Source organism: Coloeus monedula, assembly GCF_965178545.1.
Source record: "Coloeus monedula genome assembly, chromosome: Z".
In the NCBI taxonomy this organism is placed as follows: domain Eukaryota; kingdom Metazoa; phylum Chordata; class Aves; order Passeriformes; family Corvidae; genus Coloeus; species Coloeus monedula.
Window position 1 is genome coordinate 29,271,791 of NC_138822.1, and position 21,617 is coordinate 29,293,407.

A 21,617-nucleotide genomic window follows, 5' to 3' on the forward strand; every position below is an offset into this window, starting at 1 on the left:
CTAGGCACACCACACATTGCACCTATGAGAAAAAGCACCTCAGGAATGAAACATCACAGCTGCCTGAAAGGACATTCCACCCTCAAAGAGGGTGGAAACACCATTACAGTAAAACACACTCTTCCCAGCCAAAATTCTTAGCAGCATTTTGGACAGGTACTAAATGTAAAAACCAGATTAGGTATCAGACAGCCATTTCTAGGAAAAGGTGGAACAAGTATTGAAACCATTATTGAAACTGTGAATTTCTTTGTCATGAAGTTTACCACATAGCTGGTGCATGAAAAACTGCTGCACAAACAAATATCTAGCTAATGTGTAACTGTATTGAAAGCTTAGGCTTAAAATCTGGCTGTTGCTAAAAGCTGTTTGTCAAGACATCAATTTTCTCTCCCATTGGAAAGCTAATGCCTCACACAATGTCATTTGTAATTGAACTGTGGCTCCACTTACACACTCAGGAGGCAAATGAAGCATCTGAGTCATCAAAATGCCTGCAATTCCCACTCCCGTAACTCCTACCCAAGTTCTAACCTGAGTCCCACCTTCTTAACCAAAGATCACACTTCAAATCCTGTCTTCACTGAAGGTTTTCTTTATGCACACGAGGAAATCTTGTCACTGTTTTATGTCTCATACTCTTGCCTGAATATGGTAATTAACTGCCATTTTGAAGATTTCTTTTATTTCTAAAATTCAACTGAATTTTAGAAAACCTCCAGGAGAATGGAGTTGAGCACCACGTGAAGACTTCCATCAGCTAAAGAACAACAGCAGAAGGGAGGGGAAAATTAGAAGGACTTTGATCATTTTTCTTTTCACAGGACAAATCTGTGATCACTCTTCAAACCACCTGAGGGTTAGCGTGAAGGCTCAGAAATAAAGCTTTCCCTGGACTTAGAGGACAAGTCCTGTCCCTGGTGAGGGAAGCTGTGCTTACCTCCTGAGCGCATTTGTCAGCTCAGCAGTCAGTTCACTCTCATTGTATGGTCTCAGCTCAGCGAGTGTTAGCGGTGTTGCAGTGCCATCACTGCATTCCTGGGAAAGGAGGAAAAGCCACCTAATTAGAAGTTACTGACCATCTTAATAGGAAAATTCTGAAAGCCTCTTAGTTCACAGTTACTTTTAAAATGAAGGTGAAATAAAGAAAACAACGCTACAGCAACATGGCAGTGTACCAACATACCAAGGAATGAACAGATTAATACTTCACAAGTGCCTCTGAATGCTTTTTAAACCACCACAGCTCACTGACTTGCAGAATTCTGCTACAGTGCGCAAAACTGCTGGTGCCTTCCTTGTATATTTTTTGACACCACACTTGAAACAAAGCAGCACTGCGATCAAAAAATTCAGATGGCCAGGAACAAGTAAGAAAGATGTACCTCTTGGTTTTTGTTTTTAAACATATTATTGAAATTTTCTGGGGACACAGCACTAAAATAAGACAAATTGAAGTTTTCCAAGGTATTTATTTCTTAATGCAAATTATTACTGCAAATGCAAAAATCTGCTTATCTTGCATTATCTTGCATTATTTTGCAATAAGGGAAGAAAAGTCTTCAGTCTCAAATTATTACAATCTAACTTGTAGAAAGAGATTGTCATTCAATGCTCTAAATGCTTCCTAGAAATGAGCGTTAATTTTTTCATATTTTGTGTTTAGGGGAGAATCACATTTTGACTAGACTCCCTTCCAGTGTTCCCAATGACTGACAACAGGCAAAACACCCTCAATCCCAGCAACTTGTATGTTTGGCAAGACTGGCCTTGTGGTACTCCTCAGAATACCCTTATTTTAGCTCAGGCTTAACACCAATTCTGCAAAGTCCTCTTAAATCACAGCATGGAAGGAACCACCTAACAACTAGGGAAGAGAGAACACATCTGCATACAGACAAAAGAGGAGAATTATGAACATGCTAAAGACTGCAATAGGGATGGGAAGGGTTTAATTAATCAAATTTGTAACTTTGGAAATGTAGTGTGACTCCCGACCTTGCCCAGTTTGTCTTTGCTTCCGCTGCTGGTTGAGCTGAGAGACCTCATTCTCTGCTCTTTTTGTTCTTCCACTTCAGACTTCAAGTGCTCAATATGGACGAGGTAGGCCTGCTCCTGGGCCTCTCGCGTGCTCAGCTTCAATTCCAATGCCTTCTTCTCCTTCTCCAGCAGGTAAAGCTGTGCCTTGAGCTCTGCCATCTCTTCCTGTTGAAGAAACATTTTATTATCAGCATGCTGCTTCATGGGACTAGGTACCTAAAGGAAGATGAGGTTAAACGAGATTTTCATCCACTCCTGTAACCGAAGGGTTCTGTTAACAAAGAACACTACCAGCACTCAGATGACTTTTTATAATCACACTGCATATTTGTCAAAGATCTGTGCCACCCTTTTATGATCTTCAGAAATAAGCTCAGCAGCAGAATTAGAATTAGACTATCAGGGATCAGAGAGGGTTGCCACTGCTGCTGCAATTTTTTTGGTTCTACTTTGTCCTTCAGAGACCATTTTCTTAAAACTAGAAGTGTATGACTTTGTCAAATGCCTCCCTAAAAGAAAGATTTCAGTTTCTCATTGATATGTAAGAATTTGTCTTATTGCAGTGGAAGGGATTTGAGAGACCAGGACAGCACTCAGAGGTCACATACTCCTGCCTTTTAATACCAGCCTCTGTGGTAGAATGAGTTAAGTCAAAAAGAGCAACTGAGTATGGCACCATCAGATGTCCATTTATAATTTCCCTCTTCTAAATGGCCATAATCCCAAGTACACACAACCTGAGTTTGATAGAAAAATGCACTCGCTCATATTCTTCCCTAAATATGATTCACAGAGGATGGACACTGGTACTTAATAGAAAGAAGCTCAGCTCAGAGAGCTCCTTCTTATGTGCAATTCTTCTGCTGCTCTGAGGCTTCTGACAGGGCTGTCACCTATTATTAACACAACATCTGCTGTTTGGGGACAGATCTATGTTTTAACATCTGTCTGACAGTGGCTGGGCAGAAGTTTAAGAGCAGGGCATGAGTGCAATGATCCTTCTTTCAGCATGTGCTCCCAGACTCCCATGAAAAGCAAATGATGGCTTATTTCTGAACCAGAAGGCTCTTTGTGATTAACAACACTTCAGGAAAGTTTCTTGAACAAAATGCCTAGTTATTTTCTACACCCAGAAAAACCTAGTATCCACAAAACATTTGAAGAGATAGTACTAAGACATAATTTATGTTATGTGCTTAAAATCACCACTAAACAAACAAAAGACTGACAAACCTCCCCCCAACCTAGATTAATGTTCCCACTGTTTAGCTTGCTTTGCCCTAGGTCACCTGATGGGTGAATACTGAGTTCATGCAGACATTTTCTGTATTACGGTTTGGTTCCAGAATTGTTCACTGTGTAAACACCTCTGAAAGACAGAAGTTTCTTATGTGGCCAGCCTAGGAAAAGTCACCTTTTTTTTTTTTTTTTTAACAAACAAAAAAAATACTTAAATCACAAAAATAACAGAGGTATCTTCCCTTATAATTAAAAAAATAATGCTTTTTATATTATAGCCATTATTAGCAAGGTTATACAAAAATAAATGTTGACACATATTTAGACTAACTTTTTATGTAGAAGGGAATCTATGTTCCTACCAAAACTCTGCTGTCTGGATTAAGTGTAAACAGTGCACACAGGTGTATCACAGTTACAACCATCACAGGTAATCAATGGCTTATTCAGAATCACCAGCCATGAAAGAATAAAATCCATATCTTAAAAACCCTGAGGGGCTTGGAAAGGTTTGTATGAGCTTTTAAGTCATCAATTTATTCATCTGCTCGTTCGTGAACTGAAGGTTAGAAGCACAACCAGTTTCATTCAATGTGATGTACACAAATTTAGTTGTTATGTGAACTTACATTAATTTCCTTTGTCAACAGAAAGCGTAAATAATACTGATAAATAATGATGGGCAAATTTTGTTACAGGAGTTGAACTGGATGGTCTGATATACTCAGGTGTATGCATTTAACTTCTTAAGCCTCTACTTCTAAAGCCATTAATCTATTTCGCCTTCTTAGTGAAAGCTGAGAAGTAATTTGAACAGAGTATTTTGGCACTTTTATGAATAAAAGATACTTTTGGGTGTCTGTGTGGGATGGTCATGACAAGATCTTTCCTGACTGGAAGCTGAAGCTAGGCAAATTCAGTCCAGAAATAAGGGACATTTATTTCCTAAAATAAAAAGGTGAATTTATCCACTACAACAATGAATCTGTGGAACTGGGTTTTCTCATGTAAAGATTGTAAGATTTAAAGATGTAAAGATTTCAGCTTATTTTATTTTCATAATTTTAACTTATTTTAACATATACAAGCTCAAAATACATTTGAGGATCAATGTTTAACACCTTTGAAGACAGTAAGCCTAGATCACCATATGTATGAATTCAGCAGTTTGTATCCTGTCCCACAAGACATATCACGCACCACCCATTATGTTAGTTTTCTCAAGTCAAAACAGCGTGACTTGGAAGTAAAGAAGCAAATACAAAGCAGGGGAAAAGTTAAAAAGCTGTCAGCCAGGGTCTTACAGAGGCACCCAGGGAACGAGCAGGAGGGCATGGAAAGGTTGAAGATAGTTAAAAATTAAAACTGCAGTTCAGGATTTTAAGGACCCATACAATGTGTGAGACGGAGTGGCAGCAGCCACGTCTCATGTGGGAAAATTCAAGTAATTCAGGTTTACTTAAAGAGTCTTTACATATGCAGCAATTTTTTCCATGAAAATATGTTTTCCAAAAACGGCATCTAAATTTAATTGAAATGACAGTGCCACCTTTGTATAATTACTATTTCCCTTCTCTTCCAGCTACAGGTTGCTGTGAAGCATTTTGCAGTTTAATACACCTGAATCTTCAGTGTAAGCACAAGTGGCATTTACTAAATGAAACCCTTAAGGAGGAGGTAGCAAGTGGTCCCTCTTCTAGCGGATTGCAGAAGACTTAGGCAATCCATGCAAATTCACAAGTTTTAAGTGTCAAATCCAACAGTTATTTTGGGACTAATTAATTGAATACTGAGGGGTCTTTTGTACTTGCAGTCATATTGTAATTCTGAATTTGGGCAAAAACTTGAACGAAAATTAAAAACTCCTGATTCAAAATGATCAGAAACACCAGGGAATTCTCAAAATCAAAACTTGTATTCGATTTGGTCACATAGGACTCTAATGTGGCAAAAAGTTCTAAAAGTCACGACTCCACGAGGACCACAGTAACCAAGGTGGGACATACCAGCCTTCAGAATTAAAACGAACATCAGAGCAGACAAATGTCATGCTCTAGTTAACTGTATTTCACTACATAAATCTGTAGGAGCATGAAGTGCTGTAACAAAGGTGGACAATGGAATTCTTAACATTTTCCACCAAGAGACTGTAATCTCAAAGCACATAATGAGCAACATTATCAACACCTGTACAGAAAAGAGGAAAAATTATCGGTGTAGAAAGCTGAGACTTCTTATCTAGATTAAGTCCTTTGAAATGCAGAAGGACTGTAAACCAAGAACTATTTACACCCATCAGAAGTAATCTCCTTGCTAACTGGGGCATGACAACAACTGACCTCAAAGCAAGACCACTGAATGATGACAAACCAGGACGTGAATGTATCTGGAAACATGGTTAATTATTGCTTGAAGCAAAGAATTGAATTCTACATGAGTACTGGCAGACCACTGTGTCTTACACTCTGGATCAGTAAAAAAATAGTAATAAACAGGGCAACAATCACCCTCAAACCGTTTTTCTAATTAATAATGAAGAACTAGTGTTGTAAAGGTATTTCCAAACTGTGGTCATCAGTTTTTACAGGGAATCAAAAATGGAAGATATTCCAACACAGAACTAAGTTCTGGGAGACAGTAAGAGATTGTAAGACCCAGCAGTGCACGAAGTTGTTGAATAGCTTGGTCCGGCTGTATCATCCTTGCTAAAAATGTGGAAGGGAGGGAACAAATTAAAAATGCTAAGCAGTGAAGTCTTCTGCAGTCCATCTGCTTCAAGTTAAATAAAATACCATGAGGAAACTTAAATTCTAGTTTGTCTCAGAAGGAGGCAGACACACATGCTATTCTGTGTAAGGTACATGTTTCACACAATTGATACAACAAATATACTCAGAAAGCCAAAATGAGTCCTGACCTTAGGTTCAACTCTGCTCTAGCCTGACAAACAGAAAAGAAGGTATAACGCAGACCCGAGCAACAACCACAGAAGCTGACAGGTAACACATCTGACAAATCTGAGTTTTCACAATGTCTTTCAGAAACGTAAGGTTTTCCTGCAGTTGTGAATTCTAGCAAAGTGCAAGAAACTACAATGAATAACACAACTGTCAGTTTCTCTGCACTGCAAAGGGCTGAAGGTAACTTCAGACACCTATGCAAAATGTGTCTATTCTGTATGCACTACACACAACCCAATCAAGAAGAAAATGTTCCTCTTCTTGAGGCAATTCCTGCAGTGAAAACCCAATGTGCCAGGTCCAGCCAAATGGATGCTGTGTATCAAGAACAAGTTAAATGATTGTTGTGTGAACAAAAGGACTACCAGCACTCAATAGTTGCAATGATATGCAACTGCTGGTGTTCAAGAAGGCAAGGGCACTACTTACAAGGGATACTGCTCTACAGTTTGCCCTTACCTTTAAATGAAAATAAAATTATGAAAATAAATTAAAGTAATTTAAAATTTAAACATAGATGTAAGAATGGTGTACAAAAGATTTCAGGGAAGATCTGGATGCAAAAAAAGGAGAAGGAAGCGTGATATCTGAAATACACATCTACCAACATCTTTCAGTACATCTTGCATGCTTTAGTTGTTGGGAATACATTGCTGTTGGCCACAATGTATTCAAACAACTAATACAATTTTTAAATCTAGCTAGGAAGCAATCTTTTCCTAACTGCAAATAATGAATGCATTATTGCAAAACTGTATCTGTTGTCATGGAAAAGCAGCACCACTAAGAACATAATTATCATTACCAGGCTACCACTGAGCCAGAAGCAGCACGTCTGAACAAAAATCTGCAACTTTAGAAGCTTATGAAACTGTTAGGATTTGCTGTCCCACTCAATACCATCACCTGACATTTCTGCAATTAGTTGGCTAAATTAGCACTTGCTAAAATGCAGAAATTAAACTTACTTAAACTGAACCAAAACTAGACAAATTCTGAATGCAGACGTATACTTTTATTGCCTTTGATACGTTCCTATGTTTTAGTTCACCTCTCAAAATCAACACAGAAGACAGATTTAAAATGATGTAAGCTCTACACCTGGTCAATAAAGATCAGCTTTTCTAGATCACATCTTTAGAATGGGACATATAACCAGGGTTTTCTCCAAAACCCTGAGTTAATGCAACTCATTACACACCCTACTCTTTGCTCAGACTCTGGACTGAACTACAGATTGCAACACGGTGCCTAGAACAGCTCAGGACTTGTGACCAACTGCCAGAGAGCATTAGGGAGGACATTTGATCATTCCTCCTCCCACAGCAATATTAAAAGGAACTGAATTTGTTCTGCTTCAGTTCACAAATATTCATGATGTACACATTTGCAAGCTCGTAAGTAATGAACTGTCTCTTGGGAAGTGCTGAATCATGGTTTTTGGTCATCCTTGAGCAATTCAGCTGCCATATCTCTTAGAGACAGAGCATCTGGTTTGTCAAGAAGAACATTCCAAGTTTACAGACACAGATGAAGTCCTTGCCTAATCCAAAACACACATAGCTCATCACTGTTAATGCACTGCCTTCTGTCACTTTCTGACTACTTTCAGTCCAGATTATGTGTTTCAACAAAGTTACCCTTTACTACCCAGTGACCATGACAAAAGCGTCCCATGTGTGTGACTGAGCATGTTTAGTGGCACAGGGGCATTGACAGTAGAGCAGCTCCCCTCTTGGTTATGAATAAAATACCTTCATTGCCATGAGTTCCTGCATCAAGACTGCATTTTCCAGGTCCAGCCTCTGGCTGTCTCCACGTGGCTTAACATCATAACTAAGGGGATCAATGTGGATGCTTTCCAGCTCCAGCATTGTCAGCTTCACTGCTGCCCGGTCGTTTTTCAGCTGCTGGATGTAATCCTTCAGCCGCTGCTCATCCTCCTTTGTAAATTCCGTGTCACAGCTGCTTGCGGTTGAGCTGGTAGTACTGGAAAGAGAAAGAATGGCATTAAAAAAATACACATTTGGAACAAAATCTTAATTTTTACATCAAACACCCTCCAAATACTTCATCAATGCATCTGAGTCTTACTCTGAAGTTTACAGAAAGGACACAAACTTATGGACCAGACATTGCAATGTGAGATGTGACAAATTCAGAAAAGAAATTTTCTAAGCTGCATGAGAAAATTAAATCATGTGACAACTTCTCTGCAAATCAGATATTTAGTGATGTGTAACTGAATTACTTTTTCTGAAATGGTGTCTTCTGAAAAAAAAGTATTTTTTGTTTAATTAAAAAGGAAGAAAAAAAAGCTACTTAAGACTTCTTAGCAATAACCTAGCATAGCAAGCTGCTCAGACACTGAGTCTTCATCTTTTTTGAGAAGCAAGAAAAAAGTATCAACCCAGACTTGATTTATCTCTGCTGATGATCATACCAGTTACCACCTCGGATATTTTAATGGATACTGTTAGGAATCAACCTGAGCAAAATTCCACTGGCAGTTGCTGGGAGATAGCATCATTCAGTTAATGTGAAGGTGTACTCCTCAGCATACTGACACTCCTTCAGGGCTAGAGTGATTTAAAACAAACCCATAGAGTAGCAGGAATTCTAATAAAAAGTCATCATGAAAGACTTGGTGGATCTTCTGAACAAATGAGGGCCCAATGCTCTGCCCCGCAAGTGTTTACACAGAGATTGCAGAACGGGGTAATAACGTCTTTAGAGCAATGGTGGCTGAGTGCTGCCTACCCACCTCCTTGCATGCCAGTGCTGCAGGGGGTCCAGACTGACACAGCTGTAGTATTCTGGGGCTGCATGTATATGCAATAACACTGAAAGGAAAATAAAATGCTATGTTGTTTCTAGAGCGTCACTCAAAGCTGCCTGCTGTCTCCTGAGCTCCTGTAATCAGCTGCTGGGTGAGGGATAAGTCATCCATTAACTGCGGCTGTCTGGAATGCTAGATGATCTCAGTTATCAGCAGGGGAATAAATCACTTTCTGTATCAAATTGCACTGCTGTTCAACATTTTTGTACTAAGAGGAAAAGTCCCACCCGCTAGATGCTGTGAGAGCCATGATGATGTCCTAAAGTATTATGCATGTGCAAAGGGGAAGCCTACCAAGAAAGGCTTGAATTTTATCTTTCCTTTGGTTTTTCTTCAGTTAAAGCTACACTGATTTTGAAGTGCTTCAAATAATTGCCCATCTTCCCACAAATTCCAAGCACAGCCTTGGAGAAGATAGAGAATTGGCAGGTCTACAAAGATTTCTCAAAATCCTTCCTCCTCATGAAATATGACATTACAGCTCTTTATTACAGTTCTGTGTTAATTTCACATTATTCTCTCGTTTTCTGAGGGATAAGAGGTGCCTGCCATAGTCGACACAACTGTAAATTGGTCTTTGTTTTTGTTTTCATCCATGTCCTTCAGCAGCAAAGCTTAAGAGCACTCAGTACCTATACATAGAAACCCTCTCAAACTGAAACAAATTTTTGTTCATACTGTTTCTTGATTAGAAAACCTTGAAATCTTGCTTTACTGAGCCTAAAGGCATCTTGCTGAAGTAGATATTTATATAAAAATAATGAAGATAGACAATGTGAAAATATTTAATTCTGTACTGAAGTCATGTAGCAAGTTTCTTCCTCAGCACCCAAAGACTGCAATTGCAGAGCTTTTCTGGATTAAATGTAAAACAGCTGTTGTTGGAGGAAGGATAACTTTTAAAGGCTTCAAATCCTGGGGCACAAAGACCTCATCTCAGTTTTTGCTTGCAAAGGAAAGAAAACCCAGCCCTCCTGCTGCAAATGAAACCTGAGCAAAAAAACGCTGAAAGTTTGTTATGTGGAGCTGGACCTCATTCGCTGTGCATACTCACAGACTTTGGCCCTTAAAGACCCACAGCTATGCACATATATGTTAGGGGAGTGCAGTCCAAACTGAGGAAGGCAGTCTGGGCTGTTGCCAGTGATACTGAGGCTGCTTTTACTTCAGTCCTGGCTGGCTGCCTGCCTGTCTGCAGCTGAGTTGGCTCCTCTGGTGAATTGCTAGCAAGCTGCTCTTCTTCTTCTCTTTTTTTTTTTTGTTTTTTTTTTAAGAAGTTGAGGGGAGCTCAGCAAGGAACTTGTTTCTCAGCCAGCACACAAGAGGACAAGAACCTTCACTCTCCCCCTGCATTTAGCAGCATGTCCCCACCCAGAAGACTGGAAGCAACTGGGGAGGAAGGGACAGAAACTACACTGCAGTGTTTCTGATCTCCCCAGCAACTCTGCCAGGGTGTGCTCCCCCAAAAGCCCCACCTAACAGCTCTCCACAGCCACAGTGCAGGTTCAGTGCTGCTCTCTTTAAGGGATGACAGCTGGTGAGCACTTCATCCCGAATTTCTGATATTCCCTCCCTTCTGAACAGCAATCTGGACAAAGGAAAACGTTTATAGTATAATGCATCCATCCAAAACCCACAGGAAACTGTTGCAGAAGATGTACAGTTTCTCATTTCTCAAGTGTTTAGGTGAGGACAGAGAAAGGATCACAGTTTCATCACAGCTGGAGGGAATACAACATCCATCTGCCCATTCTCACTGATACTGTATCAGAACAAGCAAGAGAAATGTTCTTCACACTTGTTTCATCCCTCAAGTCTTTTATGACGATGTCATGCATGGGTGACGGCAAATTAATTTTCATATACAATTTGTGGAAAATATGTGGGCTGGTACAGCACAATGTCAGTCTTATTTGCTGGCATGAGTGTGTGTGTATAAAATGCAGCGGACGGATATAAAGGATGCTTTCAGCAGTGCTTCTCTGTGAGTAGTTTCTGTACACTACAAAAATTTGTCCACAAAACCCTATATGAGCATCATTTTATCTGTTAAAAATGAAGTCAATAAATAAATAAATCTGCAATTCAGCAATGGTGTGGATAATACACTTGGTAGAACTGCTATTAACACTGTCAGAACTGAATCCAGGAACTTGCTTGAATACCTGCACATGGCCTAATGCTTTGAAGAATACCCTTGATCCGCAGTATACACAGCCCAAACACCTTCTTTCTGGCTGAACATTGTAGCTTGAGATCTGAAACAGCAAAATGCCAGAAGGTAGTAACCTCCTGACAAACTGAAAAATACCCCAACCAGGGAAAGGACAAACAACAGCTAAAATCAGAACCTTTGGTAAACTGCCCTGCTTCCTTCTGAGACTGCTTCAGTCCAGCAACAGTGTTACACAGATAACACTGAGATAACTGTTTGGACATTTCTAAATAACTTATTTGCATGCCTCAGCTAAGATAATCTTGTCTGTCACCAACTTATCTGAAACCTGAGATGGTTTTGAGGAGAGAAATATTACTACAGTTGACTGAGTTCAGATATTTTGTGACACTGCATAATACCGAAAAGAACTGCCTTTGCATATAATGGACCAAATCTGTCCTGCCATGAACCCAGATATAAGGTTGGGCTTACTAGCACAGCAGGGAATAAAATACACCATATTTTCAGTCAGTGTTACAACTAGGCTTCTTCCCTTTTGTTTCCTTCCAAAGGTGCAATCAGTCAAACCTTGTTGGCAGTGTATGTTCTATACCTGGCTTCTGTCCATTTAAAGTAATTATGACTTCCAACTATATTGCAAACCAATTTCTATTTTCAAAATCTGAATTGGCAACATTGTTGTGGTACTGCTTTTTTAGCATTATTTAGATGCTCTTGCATTGCATTTCATTTATTTTCATTTCAGTTGCTCTCTTTTACAGTCTTTAACCACTTGTCACTAGTAGCTCACGAAGCATTTACTCTCAGTAATGTGTTCAATGATTTGACATTCAGAATCTCATTTGAAATTTCAAAGCCCAAGATGGGTCAACAATTCCACTGTAACTCCATATTCTACAGGATTTCAAACAACAGGAAGAACTAGTCATTTTTCACAAGTATCAGCAAAGGACAGTTTTCATCATCCTACTACTGCTTTATTCATTTAGTTTCAAAGGGAAAAGGTAGCAATACATACCTGCAACTAAAAGCCTGCCACATCTAAGGCAAGAAAAATAAATTTTGCAGATTCAAAGAATGTTTCAATCAAATACTGTAAAAGTATTCTTGCAGTGGTCCCCAAGTGGTGGGTGGCTCACACAGCACTCACTGGAGGTGAGAGGAAATGACCTTAAATTGTGCCAGGGCAGGTTCAGATTAGATACTGGAAAAAAATTTTCACTGAAAGAGTGGTCAGGCATTGGATTAAGCTGCCGAGATAGTCAGTGGAGTCACCACCTCTGGAAGCGTTCAAGACGCGTCTGGATGTGGCACTTGTGGATAAGGTTTAGGGGTGGTTATGGCTGTGCTGGGGTGATGGTTGGACTGGATGACCTTGAAGGTCTCTTCCAAACTTGATGATTCTGTGGTTCTGTGATACAAATACAGAAAAGCATGCGCCTTTTGGATAAAGACTGGCTTTCCATCAATGGGCTGGCACAGTGTCATGTGTCTGTAAGCTGAAGAGGGGAATGATTCCTCTCTCTTGAGTCAGGGTTCACAGGAAGAAAAAAAAACTAAAACCACCTCTAACCACATGTCACTTGAACACAACAGAAGGAAAGAAGAGAAGATTTATATTTTCTGGAGAAACTGAAGTTTCAAAAATGTTTTCATTGATATGTACGCTTAGGCAAAGATAAATTACTTTGGGCATGGGGGGAGGGGAGAAGGACAACAGTGTGTAAGTGACAATCAGATCAGGGTGCCCATGTCACAAATTCCCTGTGTGTGCCTCTGGGTGAGTGACAAGAGCTTTTATCTCCTATATTCCACATATTAAAAAAAAAATTGTAAAAGTTACCTCATTCAGCACAGTATCTTTCTCCACACCAGAAGAAAAAATACTATAATGATAATGGCTCAAGCTAAAATGTCTCTTTCATATAAGAACAGTCATAATTGCATTTTCACATTCATGACATAGTTCATCCTGATGAAATTTTAAATCCATTGCCACTTTAAACACGCTCTGCTGAAACTCCATCCACTGAGCCAACACTTTACTTGGACACACACACACAACAGGTCCAGCTGACCACCAACGAACACAGATACACAGACTCTTATCCTCCCTCTCTCAGCCTCCCAAAAATTCTGTTAAAGCAAGCAAGAGCTGTAGATACTATATTCCTACCAAACACTTTCAGTGAAAGGCTAGGAAAGCAAACACTAAAACAAGAACAACCCCTTCCCCCCTCCCCCCCCAGTTCTTCCGTGTCAGTACTGGAAAATACCTGAACTGTTTTCAAGAAAAAAAAAATTACTATGCCTTGACTACACACCAGATACCTCACAAGGAAAAAAACCACTGAGGTAGTTATGAAAACTGAAAATGATCCTTTCAAACAATAGAATGGAAAATGAGCTTCGCTTAGGTAGATGTGTTACTACGTATAGACACAGACAACACATTCACATACAGGTGTAGATACAGCCTAAGACACAGCAAGCCAAGTGCTTGAAACAGCTTTATGTTATTTCTTTCCAATGCTGGTAAATGCTTCTGTTACAAAGTGTGATCAGTGTACTACTAGCACAGGTGCTGCCACAATAATTTCTATATAAAGACACAGCTTTCTTGGACTGAGAGTGCACCAGAAAACTTCTCTGAATAAAACATTAAAATTCACCTCACATTAGGACCCTGTTCCCTCAGATTACCTTTTTGCTCACTTTTTAGCTATTCCATGCCAGTCATATGGCAGGAAATAAGATCCTTTGGAGGAGGCATCAGCAAGAAAAAGAAATGATATAGTACTAAAATAAACTTCTGAAGTGTCAAAAAAATGACAGCATTTGAATAAAGAATTGGCTAGAAAACTGAATTAAAATGAAGTTTTAGAGCAAATCTGAGAAACAAAAATAACTTTTAAAGAGAAAAATGTTCATCTATATTTATCCAGGACACTTGCCAAATTTGTATCCATACACAAGCACACATATTCACTGCAGAGTACAATTATACCACAGGCGGGCAAAAACTCAAAATGAAGCTGCTGGCAGATATATTTGAGCTGGAATACTTCCGCAATAATAGCTCATCTAAGTTTCATTATTTTATAGGTCCTCAGAAAAAGTGCAATATCCAGTCTTTCCTGGAAAAACCCACTCTATTCCACTCCACGAGTGAAAAGAACAGGATGGGAAGAAGAATTTGGAGGGGGGCAAAGGGTAAGGAGAAGGGAGAGACAATGGTTTAAAACAGAATGGCTAGATTTGCAACACTTAGAAGACAATCCTTGAACATTCCAAAATGCCAGTGAAAGCCTGTTTCAGATCTCTCGTTCTCTGCACATCTGTGCTGTCTGCATACAATAGATATGAGTAACAGGTGCATGATATCAGTTCCAATAAAACAGCAAGAAAGTCACTGTAGTAAAACAAATGTAATGGTTTTGCCCTTTATGAGGAAGATCAAAGTTCTGAGTCACCCATTTGAAACAAATTTATACAAAACCCTTCTTGGCTGGAGTTGCTCAAAGTCCAAAGACAATTAGACCACTGAGGCATGGTGACTTATAAATCAAAGCACAGAAGCTAGAAGACTGGGGTGAGGAGAGGTAGCTCAGCAAATACAATAGAACATAATTTTTGGTCTGAAATCAAATGTTAGGAGACTAGGGTAGCAGAAGAGTTGCAGTTACCTGGTGTGGCTGTTGGAGGAGAGGCTTTCCCAGGGCTGCACGCTACAACCTGTGACTGCATAGGCTCCCCCACAGCTCCCATCCAGTTTCATCAGCAAGGCTTTTGCTGCATTCTCAGCTGTCTTCCTGCAGTCATGAGCCCTCTTAAGCATCTGGGTGACATTTTCATCACCTGTCTGGTCCCCTAGTGTTCAAACAATGTTTCAGACAGAAATTAAGGCAAGAGTAGAGATCCTTCTACTCGCTCTCAGTTTATACCAAGACAATGACAATAAATTACCAATCTGTGAGGTAAAAGCAACTTCACTTCTGTGTGAACATCAGAGGTAACTGGGATAATGGCCTGAATGCACCCCTCTCCCAGTCACAAGCTCCAGGTACTTGTGGCTCCAGGCAGTATGTCTTAAGTGATGTATGATTTTAGCTTGTCTGTTTGTAATGGTTTGCATTCTGCATTAACATTATGTTTGGATGCTCAAATTATGAACACACTGGAAAAGCCTCAGCCTCAATTACAACTCTTACTCCAGTCAGTGCAGTGTGGTGTCACAGTGTAGTCATTTCCAGAGCTTCTTCTCACAGGCACCTTGATCTCTAGCCTGATGGTTTGCCGGGACACCTTCTCACAGGCCATCTGGCCAGACAGAAGAATTGCTCTGAGCTCAGAAGCAGCCTCTCACAGTTTACAGTCATGCATACTAAGCCAAAAGAAAACCAGCACTGGTTTACTAAATTGCTCTAATTTTTAGTGGTTATACAGCACCTGTGCAGCTGGTAACCTTCAGGAGAAGCAGGACTGAAACCACCACTGTCACTACTCCTACAATCTTCCAGCTGCAATCAAGTCATTAAATTAAGACTGTTACTGGCTACACAGAAAATCTACAAATGCATTTGTATATTAAGCTACATAATATTCATACTTTACCAAAACCCAATCTAATCTCTGTGTTAGATTTCCATTTAATCCTTGTTCAAGTCAATTACCTGTACTTCACACTTGCTGAGTGAAGTGCATGCACTAGAAGTAACATTTATGAGGAAGAAAGGAAGGGTGAATGTTCTGTTAAGAGAAGCTGGATATGCTCAGTTTTAAGTGATGCAACTCCCATGAATTCTCCACTCATGGACGTTGATATAAAGCTTGACTGAACTTCAAACCAATAATCTGTTATTTTATCTAGGTGTGTTAATCAAATTTCATGGTGAAGTAAAGGTACATAAAACCATACACAACTTCCTCCATGCTGTACTGTGTAATGGGAAATTTGCACTGTTTCTATCTCAGGGCTGTAACTGATAATACCATAATTAAGAGCTGTAGACAGACATCTACAGAAAAATTTAACTACAATCTCTTCCATAAAACCCATGTCAGATGAAACCCCTCTCAAACCCAAAGTATTTCTCTCTTCTAAGATTTCTTTCAACCACGTACAGGAGTAGAAAATCCAAGCCTAAATTCAATTTTGCTACTCAATGATCTGCTCCAGCTGGAAGAAGTTCCCTAGCACATTGTGGAAAGGAATGAACAGAGTTTGGGAGAAAGGTGGAAGAAAATCTCAGACTTCCCCTCTACTGAGAAGCCAGTGCTCCTAACACACCAGGCACTTGCTGTGCCTCAGCACAGTATGAAGAGTTATTCTCTCTCTGAATGTTTCCCTTCTTTCTACTTGAAGATTACTGTGGCTGCCTTCTCCTATCAGTAAAAGGAATGGGATTAATAACACTGGAATTTCATTGTGTAATCACCTCTTTCTATCAGAAGAATGGAGCCAGCAGCAAAGTCAAGCTCCAAATTTCTGAACGGTACTGTACCTATGATAGTGGCTTGCTCCACTACTTAGCAGGCAGCATATTAAAAAACAACACTTAGCCACAGGATTAACTAACCACAAAATAAGAAAAATCCGTAACATACAGGCTAAACAGGATATTAAATGTTTTAAAATTTCAGAGCATTTAAAAAAAATTTTATTTGTAACTATTCAGTACTACCTTTGTATTGTTTTAATCCCAGTTTTTCATAGATTAGACTCAGTTTCTGGGGAGTCAATCTTACTGAATCTGGATTTGGAATTACCACAGCTGTATGGCCCTAAGACCTGTGCTCACAAGTATTGTTTAATTATTCGACTCTGTACAGCAGCATGCCTACAACAGTCTCACCCCTGCCAGAAGAGGCATCTCCTCGTGATAGCATATACAGGTGAATTTAAATTGCTCTCTTGTATTTTCCCCTTATTTTTGGGGTGTGTAAAATAATTTAGACAGTTAAAAACAAAAAAAGACTGGAGAACATTCTTAAGTAATGGGTCATGACATGATTCACCATTACAACCAATTTTAATGCTAACTGACATGCCAAAAAAAATTAAGTGATTCATTGACATCTTACCAACAGAACCAACACCTGCAGCTCTGAATTGCCCAAGAATGAGACTCTGCTCACTTTCTGCCAATGCCAACAGCAGCTCATATGCTTCTATGCACTGTTCACTGAAAGGGAAAACAAAAATCACACAAAATATTAACTGCAATTTAAAGGGGAGCAATACCTGCAATAGCAACAACAAAAAAGGAGATAGCTGATTAATTTCATGACTCTCTACTACTTGTCTAGCAGCAGGGATATTAAATAACATTATACACATAGCCTATCACAAGCATTCAGTAGTCTCCTCGTTCTTATAACAGTGCCAGATTGGCCTCAAGTAATGTAAAAAGACAAAAGAGAAGAGAGCGACCTGAAATAAAGGAAGCTCCAGAAGTATGTTTTAAACAGATGACAATACAAACAGTGGTCAACGTGATCCTTCCGAGAAACTTTTCCCAGACTTTCTTACTATACAAAATACAGTATTCTTTACAATATAATTATACTACACAAAGTGTTATAAGAAGAAAAGAAGATGCAAGAAAAATACTTCTTGCTCTGTACTGGCTGTAAGATCTTCCTCCTTAAAATGGAACAGCTTCCAACTATGAGTCACACATTCCCTGTTGCATTTTAATGCTTTAAAAAATACATGCTAATGCACTATTATACTATTAACTATACTAATATACTAATATACTATCAGCAATTTACACTTCCTTGCAATTTGCTCAAGGCTGACAGTAAAAGAATACATTCTTTAAAAGGCATACAAGTTGTCCCAAGACCAAACCTGCCTGTCCTAAATTAGTTGCAGTTGAAGGTGTTAAGTGACGCAATATTTCTGCAAACAGTTTGAAGCAAATTTACATACTTATTACCAAATATCAAGCCATTAATCCACAATCCCAACTGATGCAATACAAAGTCATTCTGAGTTATGTGGAGTATAACACTTCCTGGTCCACTGCTCTCCGGAAAGGTACAGAGAAACTGTATCTTAAGGTTGGATTCAGCAAGACAAGTCTGAGCCTACACACAACCCCTAATTCAAATGTTAATTCAGTACTTAAGAATGAAAAGATAAACCTCTACATTCCTGTTAAATGCTGGTCAACTAGAGTTGAAATACACTGTCTCAATAACTTCAGTTGGGTAGTTTGTCAAGTAGTTTGACCAAAGGGGTGCTTTTTCAGGGAGGAAACAAAAATTAAACAGTATTACTATGGCACACTAACAACTTCACTCTTGAACACTTCTACCAAGTCTCCCCCAGCTCTCTCTTCCTGGCTGAGCCCCTTGTGTAGCTACATACCTGTACTGCAGTGCCAGCCTGAGGGCTGTGGCATTGGACTCGTACTTGCCCACAAGCATGCTCATCCTCTCTGCATTGCTCTTGCACTCCTCCAGTGTTATTGTCAGCAAGTCGTTCTGGGATTTCAGGTGCTCAATACGGCTGCAAAAAAAGAAGTCATTTGCAACCCTCAAGCTTAACTTGCAGTCACTGTCCTGAAAATTCTAGGACAATCATACTATGAAACAACAAAAATTTTTTAGTCTGTGGAAGTGTTTTTTAATGAAGATGGCAAAATCCATCAGTTCTGTATCCCTTATCAAAAGCCAAGAGGATAGAAATTTCTCTTAGCTTGTCCTCTCCTCCTCTCCTTCTTGTAAAATGTAGTCATAACCCCATGCAGCAGCAGCAAGCAGAAAGCTGTACGCTTGTTGTGCAGCCACAAGACTGCTGCATAGGAGAGTTTCATATTAACTTTTTGCTCAATTTTTCTGCCTTCATTCCTCACTTTCTGCTGCCACATTTGCAACTTCTTTTAAATGGCATATTCATTAGTGTGACTGTGGGTGTGTGCAGGGATCATGCAGTTGCATAAATGCCTCCTTTCTTCTGAACATCCAGAGTAACCATTCCACCTGAAGTTGTGTTTGGGTTGTGATTAGAGAGCGAACTTCCGAACTACGAATGAGGTTTCAGTGGGGCAATGTAATCTTCAAATGTTCAGGCAACAGTCAAACAGAAGCTTAACCATAATAACCTTCTCAATGAGATTAACTGTGAACATGAAAATGAAGATTCAGAATACCAGTATTACTGTTTATTCTCTCTGCTGACAACTGAGATGTACTATGCCTAACTGTAAAAATTGGATATATACCAAAATGAGAGAGACCAACAATTTGAAACCTTGCACAGGTAGCTAATGAAGAAATCCATGCCATCCAGGACTCTAAAATCACTGACTTCTTGAAAAAGAACAATGAGAATGGCTAGTATACCATTTGTTCAGTTACCGGAATAAAGCCCTGACTTTTCTAGCTGCTACAACTCGTCACTTTCTGTATCTTGACATCTTCTATAATGATACATGCTGTCAAAGCATAATTTTGCAGTGAGCAGAAGAAAAGAAAAAAAAAAGAAAAAAGAAAACAAGGATCACGTTTTGCAGCACTACAAAAACATGAGCTATAAATAAAGGGATATTGTACTGATCAGACTGAATTTGAGCGAGGTGTGGGGAAGACAGAATTTGGATAGAGGCACGCTGAGACATGATTCTCACATTCGTGATCCACAGTTTTGATTTTATGTGCCAAAAAAGACACAAAACACTGGTTTTGATAGAGCTTGCTGAAGGGTAACCCCAGCAGTATTTTAACTGCAATCAGAAAGCTGCAATCTCTCTTCTACAGACAGAAACCTATTTCCTGGTACATATGCAACACCACCACATATCAGTACATTTATCGAGACGGTTAAATGCTATTCTTCTGTTTCCTCAGGACAAAACAAAGCAAGATAATTCCAGAATGATTCAGACTAAGTTATGGGAGTCCTTATTTCAAGGAGTGATGTGTCTTATGAAAACTGGTACCATGACTACTTGGTCAGGCACAGAGAAGGGACACTCCACAGTTCAGACAAGGGAAGGTGCCATGCTGATCTAATAAAGAACAAACTCATACTCATGGAAAGAATCATTAGCCATTAGCATACAATTCAATCTCCTCTTCAGCAACCACATTCCATGTTTATCTGCAGCTGCCACAGCTGAGCTGAAACTGAACTAAGAAATGTTCCAAAAGGGTAAAAAAGCAGCCAACTTTAACAAAGCTAACAGAAGACAACATGTGTGAGCACATCTAACTTTCCAGCTCACCTATTTAATCTCTCCGTCTCCACTTCAAACTCTCGGATTTTACTTTCAGAGATAGCAGATCCATGTGAATAGAGGGTCTGGAAGATTTCCTGAATGTTTGAGCAGTCTTGGAGGGAATGTGCCAAATGTTCAGCCACGGTACTAGACACCTGCACAGGGCAGTTAATAGATCATTGTGAATGGATACCCACTGGATTTCTCCCAGATACTTTCTGCATTGAGAACTGCATTTGCTTGCATGCACTCCCTTCAAGGCATTCATTATTCAGTTTTTGTTATGAATTTTACATTGAATAGAATATTTACAAGATTCCATTTTTAGAAGCCATTTTGTTCTAAAATTCTACTAACCAAGGGTGAAGTCCATTATTTCATTATACTTTTAAAAAGCCTACTATGCAAGTTATTTATGCTCTTGAGAGCATAGCAAAGGGTTAGAGCCAAGTTCTTCAGTAAAACAAATACTAACACACAGTAACAACAGCATTACTGATTTACATTGGATTTCAAAAGCAGAATCCAGTTTGCTGTTGGTTGAAAGTTGTGAAATGCAACTGGAGAGTCTTCCTGAAGAGTATTTTGGAGGAACTGACTCCAAAATTTTCCTCTTGAAGTCACTCAGGAGAGAGATTTCTATCCACTAGTTACAAGAAAATGAGATCTTAATACTGGGTGAAATATTGTTTGTTGAAATATTTTCCTCAAACTAGCTTTTAAAGTATTTTCAGATAGTTCATACGTTAATTTTATTAAGAAAACAATGCTTTTATTGGAACATGGATCATGCATGCACACAGTTTTTAGTCCTTACCCCTATGCTGCTAATTTCTGATCCTAAGACAGGTCTATCAGATGATGAAGACTCTGATCTTGTCTTTGACAACTTCACTCTTTCAGCAATCTGTAAGGCAGAATGCTGCACAGGTTACACAGCAGCTCACACCCCATAAAGATCACACAAAACCCATGTATTCTCTAGTTACACTTGCAAAGCTGAAGCAAACTACGAGAGAATTGAGTCCTGTGTTGTAACCGAGAGAACTACAATCAATAATGTTTAATTCCTTTCCACAGCTCAAGTTCACAGACCTGCTTAGGACTCCCTAGGACATCTCCCAGTTAAC

At 39.3% G+C, this 21,617-nt stretch overlaps 1 protein-coding gene across 2 annotated transcripts in view; it reads right to left on the bottom strand.

Annotated features, from left to right (window-relative positions):
• The window catches only part of MCC (MCC regulator of WNT signaling pathway), a 135,647-nt gene that overhangs the window by 12,481 nt on the left and 101,549 nt on the right, over positions 1–21,617 (bottom strand). For both annotated transcript variants that reach the window (XM_082301277.1, XM_082301278.1), the window contains exons 8-15: positions 21,305–21,394; positions 20,494–20,642; positions 18,636–18,776; positions 17,342–17,442; positions 14,944–15,127; positions 7,994–8,228; positions 1,999–2,205; positions 941–1,038 (exon numbers count right to left, since the gene is read on the bottom strand). In XM_082301277.1, the coding sequence (XP_082157403.1) occupies positions 941–1,038; positions 1,999–2,205; positions 7,994–8,228; positions 14,944–15,127; positions 17,342–17,442; positions 18,636–18,776; positions 20,494–20,642; positions 21,305–21,394 (1,205 nt within the window). The remainder of the gene's footprint in view (positions 1–940; positions 1,039–1,998; positions 2,206–7,993; positions 8,229–14,943; positions 15,128–17,341; positions 17,443–18,635; positions 18,777–20,493; positions 20,643–21,304; positions 21,395–21,617) is intronic.